The 11,323-nt window shown below is 42.7% G+C and overlaps 1 protein-coding gene across 2 annotated transcripts in view; it reads left to right on the top strand.

The window, feature by feature from the left end:
* The window catches only part of ptena (phosphatase and tensin homolog A), an 11,206-nt gene extending 1,789 nt beyond the window's left edge, over positions 1-9,417 (top strand). The window contains exons 2-10 of one of the 2 annotated variants that reach the window (XM_005914118.3): positions 2,731-2,815; positions 2,947-2,991; positions 3,103-3,146; positions 3,351-3,589; positions 4,458-4,599; positions 6,300-6,368; positions 6,952-7,118; positions 7,870-8,211; positions 8,333-9,417. In XM_005914118.3, the coding sequence (XP_005914180.1) occupies positions 2,731-2,815; positions 2,947-2,991; positions 3,103-3,146; positions 3,351-3,589; positions 4,458-4,599; positions 6,300-6,368; positions 6,952-7,118; positions 7,870-8,211; positions 8,333-8,515 (1,316 nt within the window). In that variant the 3' untranslated portion in view covers positions 8,516-9,417. The remainder of the gene's footprint in view (positions 1-2,730; positions 2,816-2,946; positions 2,992-3,102; positions 3,147-3,350; positions 3,590-4,457; positions 4,600-6,299; positions 6,369-6,951; positions 7,119-7,869; positions 8,212-8,332) is intronic. The other variant, XM_042225174.1, reaches the window with a different exon arrangement.
* Positions 9,418-11,323: the final 1,906 nt, after the last annotated feature.

An 11,323-nucleotide genomic window follows, 5' to 3' on the forward strand; every position in this document is an offset into this window, starting at 1 on the left:
AAAATATATAAAATTAAATTTTAAAAAAAAATTTCTAAGCAAACTAAAAACAATACAAAGCCAGCTTCTCAAATGTGAAAACTTGATGTAATCAGTTTACTGTAAGAAGAAATTAAGACGTTTGAAAATCCCACCTGGGCTTTGGGACTTTTTCCACATTATTGTTGGGTGGTGTGTGTGTGCTGGGGGGTAGGAATCTGAAATTGCAGATTAATCAATAATGGAAGTTCCAACCCTATCTGGTTCCTTAAAGTATACAAAGAGTTGAGCGGCCTGGAGTGTTTATGTACCGAATTTACTTTTGTTATTGTTAGCAACTTGAAAACCTTGCTGAGTGGTGTTTTTTGTTCTTTCTTTTCTGAAAGTGCAGATGTAGAGCTGAGTGCTAGTTACCTTGACTTGACACTATAGATAGAAACATAGTGAAGTGATTTCAGGCAGAGCTGTCAGCTATGATGTATGTGTGACTGCAGATGCTGATGAAAGGCGTGTCTCACAGTATTTGATCTGATGTTTCTCGCCTGCTTTTATAATGTGGTAAATCGAATGGCATGTCTTGTCAGTGGCAGGACTCTTGTGGTATACCTCTACAGCTTTGTGCAGGTGTGAATAGGGTACACCACTCAAAAGTGGAATCTTTCTTTGGTGTGAAGCCACCTCTTGTTTGGATGTGGGCCCTTTCGAATTATCCCTTTTATCATGTTTGGCACTATGTCTAAAAACAATATGGGCTTTCTGCAGTTATGTAATGCAGTATCACAGTTCTGGGAATTGCCCTTAAAATAGAGTTGCCAGTGATCTTGTATCATCATTGCTGTCTGAGTGCTCTCTCCCTCTTACCCTCTCAATCCACCACCTCTCCTCTCCTTTTGCTCTTTTTCTTTACTACTCCCACTCCTAATTCTCCCTCCCTCTGCTTGCCCCTTTTCCTCTGCTCTCCTCTTTTCCTGTCCTCCCCACCTTAGCTCCTGCTGGGTCCCACTCTCCCTATCTCCCCCCCTCTCTCGTTCTCAGTTGTGGATTTGGCATATGCATAGAGCTGAGGCAGGGCTGGCTTTTAAGAAAAGGCGTGTCTAAAGCATCAGATTTTTTTTCCTCCTACTTGGAGCTTCCTTCAGGGGTCCAACATATGAATCTCTTTCCAGCTGCAGAAACCAAGACCCCCATGCTCTGGACTGAAGTTCTCCCTGAAGGTTTGTAAAGATCAGTTAAAGTCTGACTGGACCCACTTTGCCCGTAGATCCACGGGTTAGAGTAGCCCATTATAAAGCATTAAAAACTAGTTTTTATCTCCTAATTAGGTTTTTGAGCCCTTAATCGACAGGTTTATTATAGTACAGGATATACAGCTTAGGCGGCTGTGCTGAGTTTCAAGGAAGTAGCTTGGCTGTATGCAAATAACCTCAAAGATTTGCTATAGGGCTGGCTTGAATTTATGTACGAGGCCTGTGTTGTGCATAGCCTGGTTGCATGGGGTTGCGTGCAGGCACTTACTGAAATCCTCTGATGGGGTTTTGCTGAAAATTTCCCCAAAAAATGGCTGAAACAGCATTAATGTCTGCCGTAGTACACTTGACCCGGGTTTGTGGAAAACCTTTTTTTGTACTTGTAGGTCTGCTGATTGAACAATGAGCTGTGTGTATGCAGACTGAATCAAAAGAGTTGACCTTGTGGGCTTTTTACATCCACAGGTTCTTGTATGTGCACTGCACACACCAGGAAAGTTGAGGGCTGTATAGAGGCTGCCGGCTGTGCTTTCTCGCCAGAGCTGTCAGATGCGTGTGTCAAATTATTCTGACCAGTTAAAAAGTGATTTGACTCTGGGGGGGGGGGGGACAAAACGAAACGCATCCAATTAGAAATATTCAGCCTTTCTATTTTTGACGTTGTGGCACAGGAAGTGTAAGAAAAGGTTGCCCTTTAGTCAGTGGTTAAAGTGTGAAATCCCACAGCTTAGACTGACGAGCAGACTTCAGTTACAGGTAGGCGTTGGAGCCGAGCCTTCAAGACATGCATGCCAACCAAATTATTCTTTTTCAGTGCAATGTGACACTGATGTGCGCCTTTAAGAGTGAATGTATGTCACCATATAATTGGCCACGACATTTTCCTCACCGTTCTTGCGGAAATATGGAGCCATTTGAAACACAAACACCACCTTTTTCTGCACCTGCAAATTTGCAGCTCGGCGCATTTGTTTTTTGAGTTAACTTTTTCCCCCTCTTCCTTACATGTGTGACTTCATGTTGCCCGCTTGCAATCTCGCAGATATTAAAATGTCTCTGGCTGAATTCAGACTAGATAAGTCGAACATTTGCGATCATCCCAATATAACTTTAGGTTCTAAAAATACATGCAGGTCAGGGAGCAGAGACTCTACTCATGCACCCACATGTGGGCCTGGCTGAAGCAGGAGCACGGTTACTCCTGCCGTCACTGCTTGCTTCTCGCTGTCAAGGCCATCTGTCACAACATGCACGCACATACTGGCCAGCACCCCTCCCCTGTTCTCCTGTCTATCCATAACTACAATCACACTCTTATAATGGCGTGGACTAAAACTTTTCTCAACCCTTTCACTCATGTCTGCATTCTTGAAGTTGTGCTGTAATGGCAAATTCTTTTAAGCAGTCCTTTCCTTTAAAAGCTTTAGTTCTGACGCTGGGAGCCTTGGTAGTAGCTCCCTCTTGATTTCCTGCAGATTGTACATTTCCTTGACTGCTTGAACAGATATTTACCCAAATATCATTGCAATGGGCTTTCCAGCAGAGAGACTTGAAGGCGTGTACAGAAACAATATAGATGATGTAGTACGGTAAGTGTGATCTCGGTAAAGGGTAATATAACAAACATGCAGTTTATTCTGCAGTGCATGAGTTTATTCGTTTTGCTCTAGCACTTGGATCTCATATCGATCTAATGATTTTATTATTTTTCTGCGGACAGGTTTTTGGATTCAAAGCATAAAAACCACTACAAAATCTACAACCTGTAAGTTTCTACATTTTGTTTGCATCTGAGCTCATCCTTGTTTACTTACCAGCTTCCTCTTGTGTGATTGCTAACTGGAGTTTTCTGGGGGGGATTTTCTTGACATTTCAGCTGTGCAGAAAGACACTACGATACTGCCAAATTTAACTGCAGAGGTAGGCTGCTTCACGTTTTCTATAAATGCTGTTTTTAAGAAATAAAAGCCCTGCTGAAGGCCTGATGACGCACAAGGTCGTCAGATCTCTCAAAATACTCAGCATCTCCCTGCCCACCTTGTCTATGCTGACCTGTTTCCACTGTCTCCCCCCCCCCTTCTCTCATCACAACTTTGCGTGGGCTTGCATCCCGCCACACCTCAGTTGCACAGTACCCCTTCGAAGACCATAACCCTCCTCAGCTGGAGCTTATTAAGCCGTTTTGTGAAGACCTGGACCAGTGGCTCAGTGAGGATGACAATCACGTGGCGGCCATCCACTGTAAGGCCGGGAAGGGCCGCACCGGAGTCATGATCTGCGCGTATCTCCTCCATCGTGGGAAATTTCAGGAGGCCCAAGAAGCACTTGACTTTTATGGGGAGGTCAGGACAAGGGACAAGAAGGTGAGATCACAAAACAAATGCTTTCAATTCAGAAGGCTTTATTACTTTTTAGAGCAGTTGCATCAAGCAGGGCAGTGACTGATGAGCCACATCCTGCTTAATTGGTTTCAAATTGAAAGTAAATTTCATGTTCAAGCTAAGAAAAAGAGAGAGAGACCATACAAGATGACTGAGTTGATTTTCACTAATAATTATCAAGGTTGCAAAGATTTGAACACACATAGAAAACAGAAGCATAATTTCAGGCACCAGTGCTCTGTTTTAAGAAGTAATACATATTAAACGGATAAACTTGAAGGTGATCTCATGTTGCATCCTGCGTCCCTCATCTGTGTCAAAACCACGGATGTCAAATTCATTTTGCATTGTGGGCCACATGCAGATACGGCCTACTTAAGTGTGCCGAACCAGTGAAACTCCCTTTTCTGTCAGTCTAAAAAAGTTTCACTACACATTTAATCTGCGAGATATTTTAACATAAGTAATAGTACTGTAGTTTCATCAACACATCTCAGTTTTACTACATGATTAAAAAATGCTGCTTTGAGCTTAAAATGTAAGAAAAAGACTGACCTGTAATTATAAAATGAAAATTTTTTTTTTATTTTTTTTTTTGCTGTAATCCGACTTTAAAATCATACATTTCTATAGTAGATAGTGACTGATTGGGAGCTTACTGTTATTTGTTTATCTGTTACTTATTTACAGTGGTTTAGTATGACTGGCTGTGGGGGGAAAGCCATGTCATCCTTTCAATTTTTTTCAAAGCCGTCCAGTGGGCCAGAGTGGACTCTTTTCCGTGCCAATTCCAGCCCCTGGGCTTTATGTTTGGCACCCCTGGATTAAACATTGTTGCTTTTGTTTGCAGGGAGTAACGATCCCGAGCCAGCGTCGCTACGTCTACTACTACAGCTACCTACTGAAGCACCAGCTGGAGTACAAGCCGGTGGCATTGCTCTTCCACAAAATGGTGTTCGAGACTCTCCCTATGTTCAGCGGGGGCACCTGCAGTGAGTCACGCTCATGTTCAACTTCAACTCCAATCTAGGGCGTAGGCATGCATACCGCTGTTCAGACAGAGCGAGGGCCTTGCATGTATGGTGCACCGTAGGGCTAACCCACACTGCAGCGTAGCACCGTAGGGCATTGCAGGTCATCTGTGGTGGAGCCAAGTTGTCCTCTGCTGTTTCTTTTTTATTTATTTATTTTAATAGCCTTGTTGAGTACAGCTGAATTTCGTGCTGTATTTAACTAACAAGGGCGGTTTTGTATCGATCAAGTCTGCTTGTTGCTGCTCACAGAAAATCCCGGTGAACCAGATCCCCACTGGTTGTCTTAATAAAAATTTCAGATTTTTTTTTCCACAGGAGCCTTTTAAGTTTTTTATTAGCTCCGAAAGCTGCAAAGCCGAGCCATTAATTTAAATTTTTTTTGGCTCCTCTCGAGGGAGAGACTTTTATAGGATTTCATTTTCTATGCTCGCTATCGAGAAGAACTACAGCATGCCCTTCTATAGAGGAGAGCGCATCCTATAGTAGTAGCTACATAAGCACAGGTTTTACATGTTTTCCTAAGGCCGAACCAGGAAGTAACTTAAAGTCGAGAGGAATTTAGATGGCAGTAATTTTAACAAACAATAGCGCAGCACTCAGTAAGTCACTGACGGTAACAGCCACTCAGTTATGAGTATTTACATATCACTGCATGTTTGCTCAGAGTTTAATTGATATGACGGCTGTAAAATGTCTGCCAACATTTGCACTTGTTCTCCCCTGTTGACGTAGTGACAAACGCAAGCAGTCCAACCCGTTTGATTTATTTTTTTTAACAGCCGTCAAAACCAAATGCTTACTGCAGTGCTAACTTTAGTGATTTCCCCAAATTTCTAAGCAAATAATGTCACTCTTAATTAAATTTCATTCCCTGTGTTTCATTTTTCATGTTCACATGAATGTAGAGTGTTTAGCTGCATGTAGAAAACATTTTTTTAGTGTTTAAATAGTGCTCTGTTTTAGCCTGAGGAGGGGGTTAAAAAAAAGTGAAATAATTCTGCTTATCTGCTCAAATGCATCTGAGTCATACGATGTTGTGCTCTCCTCGTATCTGAATTTGGCCATTTTTAGCTGTTGGTCAGAAAAAGCAACCTCTCCTTCCTTCATGTCTGTGACTTCTTTACCCTAACACGTGACTGTGCTGCAAACCCCTGACTGTATCGATCCTTCCTTCTTTTTTTTTTTCCTGCTAACCCTCTGCTTAAAAAGGCCCTATTCTGAGTTTGACGTCTTCGTATGTGCATCGCTTTTTTCTGTTTTGCGGTTTGTTTTTCTAGCTTTTCTAGTTCTTAGCTCACTGCAGTGATAAAATAGAAACCAGTTTAATTGCTAGAAACTGCTCAATGTCAAACACTTCTCTCTTTATTTCCACCAAAGAAAACTGACGCATTTTGGTCGTTTGATTTTCAGCAATTTCAAAGTTCCCCGTTTGTTTCTTCCTCTTTGTGTTTCTCATGTGCACACTAGGTGCCTTGTCAAACGTTTTTGTAAGATGCACAACTCCGCTTTGAAGCCACGGATTGAATGTTGTTATTAAGAAAAGCTATGTAGATGTAAATATTTGTGTAGAGCTCTTGTGTTTTGTACCTGCTGTGCTGTCAAGCCCCTGACAGGCCAGCCAGGCCCTGTTTGTGATAATCTCCTTCTTTCTCTCTAAGGGGACAGTACCATTAAAAACAGGAGCGAGCCGACCCCTCAGGGCTTCAAGAAAGGGAATTGGCATTGGGGTAAATGAGCCTTTCATCCATTATTATTTTTTCACTCATTTGTTTTTATATGGCCCCAGAGATCCAGAAGGCAGGAGCAGTCTGAGGTAGACATGTTGCTTAGCAGGAAAGGAAAAGCTTAGGGGCACATGAAGTCATCTCCAGCACCACCCTCCACCCTGACAGGAAGAAGAAAGGGTTAAAATTCTTCTAAATGCAACGTGTTGCGCTGGTCCAAGACCAAACCAATGACTGTCTATCAGAATAGGGTCCTGTGTCTCTGGTTCTGGGTCTATTTGGGTGTTACATTTTGTGGCCTGTTAACTTTCCCTTTCTCCTCCTTAATTTTAATATAATGTTTTATCACTTTTTTTTTTCACTTACTCAGTGGGTGGGAGGTGGTGGTGTGCTGTGCCATTTTCTTTTGTCAAACTCATGTAATAACACTTGTATCCTGTCTCGCCCTCCTGATTTACTCCCTCCTCCACTGTCGCTCACTCCTTATTGTGCTTTCTGTCTCTTCTCTCCCACTCCCCCCTTCCCCCTCTCACAAATCTCACCCATCGTGCTCCTCACCCCTGTACAACGTCAACACTTTTTCCAGATCCCCAGTTTGTGGTGTACCAGCTGAAAGTGAAGATTCACACATCGAACCCCGCTCACACACGGCGCGAGGACAAGCATATGTTTTTTGAATTTCCCCAGCCGCTCCCAGTCTGCGGAGACATCAAAGTGGAGTTCTTCCATAAACAGAATAAGATGTTGAAGAAGGTTAGTTGTCTGTGTTTGAGAGATTTCATTGCGGCTTCATTTGCTCAGTCTAATTTAGGAGCTTATTTCAGCCACTGTATGCCATAAAGTGACTAGGTCACAGAACGATAAGACGACTAAGCATTTTCACACTTAGCAGGGTGCCAGCAATTACGGTTTTATTGCCACAGTTCTCACAAATAAACCAAAAATCAAAAATGTGGTATTTTTAATATCTTGGGTCTCTGTGCTGCAGGCCAGTTTTGTCCCAAAAACTATTAAAAACAGATCAATTAGGCACACCATTGGCATGTTCCTTCAGGACCACAAGCAGGGCAACCAGTTTATTTTGAGGTAAATCCCTCATTCGCTGTCCTGCTGCCATAAATACTGAAATTTATATTAACCCACAGCTGAAAATAGACCCCAAAAAATGCACTGTTTACTCCTGTTAGTAGTGTTTGCTAAAAACGACACTGGTTAAATGCTCGCTAATTTCCTAAAATGGCTGGGTGCAGTTTTTAACAAACGCTTCTGAAACAGGAGTAGAATAGTGCATTGGTAGAAAGAAATGTACTGGGTGCACAGCAGTTGAAAAATACTTAAACTGACTAGTGCAAGGCTGGCTTTTCTCTGAATTTGTTGACAGTAAAAAATGGACCATCAGCCTTGGCTAGAACAACTGATTTTGGAAAGAAACCTAATCAAAAACCTGTAAAGTTTCCTTTCAATACTTCATTCACTCAATCTGTTGTAACCTCTCCCCCTCCAGGACAAAATGTTTCATTTTTGGGTGAACACTTTCTTCATCCCTGGACCAGAGGAGAGTGGGGACAAGATGGAAAACGGGGCAGTTAACAGTTTAGAGAGCCAGCAGGGGCCACCAGGGCAGGGTCTTCCGGGACAGGGACCTGGACCAGGCCGACCGGGACTGGGCCAACTGCAAAGTGCCGAGTGCAAGGACAACTGGAGAGAAAACTACAGGGAGGAGAAGAAGGAAAGCAGCAAAGAAAGCGACAGGGACAAGGACTATCTCATCCTGACACTTAATAAGAACGACTTGGACAAGGCCAACAAAGACAAAGCTAACCGCTACTTCTCACCAAACTTCAAAGTAAGTGCTGTAATCTTTCTGCTGTTGAATAACCGTATATCTGCTGTTAGTTCACTTTGCATTTTTAACTGAAAAGAGCAGCGACGAGACTTGTTTGTGATCATCTCGTCTTGGTTTCCAGGTGAAGTTGTACTTTACGAAAACCGTGGAGGAGCCGAACTCCGAGGCTAGTACTTCAACATCAGTCACCCCCGACGTTAGCGACAATGAGCCAGACCATTATCGATACTCTGACACCACTGACTCAGATCCGGAAAATGAACCTTTTGATGAAGAGCAGCACACACAAATCACAAAAGTGTGAACTCTTTTTAAACAAGAAAAAGGAAGAAATTATACAGCAGAAAAAAAGGAGAAAACTTGAATATAAACTCAAAAGAAGAACCTTTGTCCCTTCCCTCCCCCAGACGGCAATAGAATATCATCATGTCAAATGCCAATTTTAGGGGGAAAAAAAGATGAAATATCCTGACCAATATATTGTTTTGTTTTGTTTTTTTCTCTCTCTGGCACGACCATGAACCATGTGCGAGGTATTGACACTGTTGCCCCATGGGAAAAGGTGCTGTAGCTATAAAACTGTGTTTATATATATATACATACATATATGTATATACATATATACATGCATATATAACAAACTTTTTTGTGTCAAAGACAATGGAAAGAGTACCACAATCAGGAGATGGGAGTTGAAGTGTGGGAGAAGCTAGAATGATATACGAGGACTATGCTGCTCTTCTCCTGTCTAAACCAAGGCCAGTGCTGCAGTCACTTTGTTTCACTCCCTCTCTTCTCCTCTCATCTTTTACTCTCCCCCACCCTCCATCCTCTCCTCCTTCCTATATTCCTTTACTGTGAATGCTTCTTGTGCTCTTTGCAGGCTGTCTCACGTGACTTTTGGCCTTTGTGCAGTGCAAACTGCATGCGGGCAGTGGGTTGGGGGTGGGCGGGGGTTATAAAGAGGCTGTGATGATGTCTAAAGCATTGCCATTCCTGTTCCCACTGTGTATATGTTAAATTATGCAGAACAAGGCATCCCATGTAATTGTTAATGTTTTTTTTATCCTAAGATAATAAAAATATAATACACAAAACAGCAGGGAGACAAGTGTTTGCAATAATGTTGACACTACATTTCAAGGACAATGGTGAATTTGCATGTATTAGAATTGGCGTCCATCCCTAATAAATGTATGCAATGTTGTCTTTTTTTTTTTTTTTTTTGATAATGAAAGCAGCTTTGAGATGCGTCTTCTGCGTGGGGTTTCCCGCTGCTTTGAGTCATGCTCACAAAATTACATCACAGCTTTATGTAATAGAGCTGCTGTTTTCCGTTAATGAAGATCATGCAGAATGAAAATGAATTTCCAAAGTGAATTTTTGTCATCGGGCGTCGCGGCTAGTGCGGTCTTCTAACTTGACACGGCTGCTGTCAAATGAAGTCGTAATTTTAAATGACGGTACCCAGACCCTGTAATCTAAATCTTTAGCATGTGTGAGACGGGACTTTAGTGCAGAGCGCTGTCCCTGGTGAGAGGGGGGAGGGAAAAAAATGCTGTAAAGCAGGTTGTCGTTGGAGCTGTGTTAACAGTAACTTCCTGCTTTAAAGGTCAGTGCTGCAAATAGCGAGTGGGACCTGAGTTAGGGAAGTGATGGAACGATTGTTGTTAGAAGTTCAACTGATGGCGAAAAGCCCACTTTAAACAAATAACACTGAGTGGAACCAGGGAGCTGCGAGCATCTAATGGCAGTGTAGTGGTGAGGAAAAAGCAGAAATTGGTTGATTATATTTGGAAACATTGCTGCCGATTGGAGTTTGTGCAACCTCGCTTTCGTGGTTTTTACATTTTTGCCAAGTACCAGTAGATTTTTCTGAGAAGCAAACTGACCTCTGAACCTTAATAAAAACATTAACATTTATGAGCCAAAGCAGCCCGACTTCATACCAGAGTATCAGCGCTGCATGTGGAGTGGCTTCTACTGCTTAATAAAGGCGTTCTCCATATGAAATGAGCAGAGGAAGGAAAGGCTGCCAGCCCAGGAGGGAGGTGTGCGAGGCCTCTGGTAGTCGAGCCTGCTCTGCTTGCAGGCTTGTGTGGTTCCCCAAATGAAAGGGTAATAGGATTAACAAGCATGTTGCTGTGATAGCAGTGCAGAAAGTGGCAAGACCCTGGCTAAAGCTTGGCCCAAAGTCTCCTGATAATAAAATAAAGTATGAATTAAACATATATATTTTAAAAATTGTTCCACCCCCGGGGGCTGGCAGTCGCATAATCCCCTTCTGCTCTATTAAGACTCAGTGCCCGGCTCTTTCGTGTTGATAGAGACATCAAAGCCAACCAGCGCAGCGTCAAATGAGACAGGCAGCAGTCGCAGGGGCCCAACTGTAATTGGCTGAGCCGAGAAGGAGGGAGAGACTCTGGTAGATTAATAATGAATGTGCTGTGCTGGGCTGAGAGACCAGAGAGATGCCTCAGCTCTCCACAGGCACACAAGACTGAAGCGAACCAAGAGCCGTGACTTCAGCCGAGTTTGAGAGTCCAGCTCTTTGCTTCTGATTGCTACTCTCATCACTTAAACACTCCAGAAACTGCACCTGAAATATGAATCGAAATGTATTGCCTCATTTGAATGTCTTGAGGGCTGGCTCCTCAGAAAAAATGTTTGATTTCCCCCACCATTACCATCTCTCAAGAGGTGAGGCACCAATGGAGAAGCAGGAGATTTGGAGGAATGTTTGCTTTGCATAACGTGAATGTGAATTTTCCTTCCGACATGTGGATTAAACAGTACATTATACATCCAGCAGAACAAAGATGGAAGATGATACAGCGTTTGCGGATATGATGTGGAAAAACGGCCAAGCCGTGGACAGCAGGTGTTGGTTTGTTACAGTTAGAATCAGCTGGTAAAGACTCCCAAAGTTGGATAACTAGCCATATTGATGGATGTGTTTATGCTTATCCTGAACCTAAGACTAATTAATTAAGAATAATTAAGAGATCTGTACACCTTGGTGCTAATTTTTCCAGTTGGTCACTTCCAGTATTGCAATGAAAATAGAAATCCCAGCTGCCCAAAAAATATTTGTCTCACATACCAGAGAAAA

The sequence above is a fragment of the Haplochromis burtoni genome, unplaced genomic scaffold (genome assembly GCF_018398535.1).
Source record: "Haplochromis burtoni strain Fernald_Lab_line unplaced genomic scaffold, NCSU_Asbu1 Contig_7, whole genome shotgun sequence".
NCBI lineage: Eukaryota > Metazoa > Chordata > Actinopteri > Cichliformes > Cichlidae > Haplochromis > Haplochromis burtoni.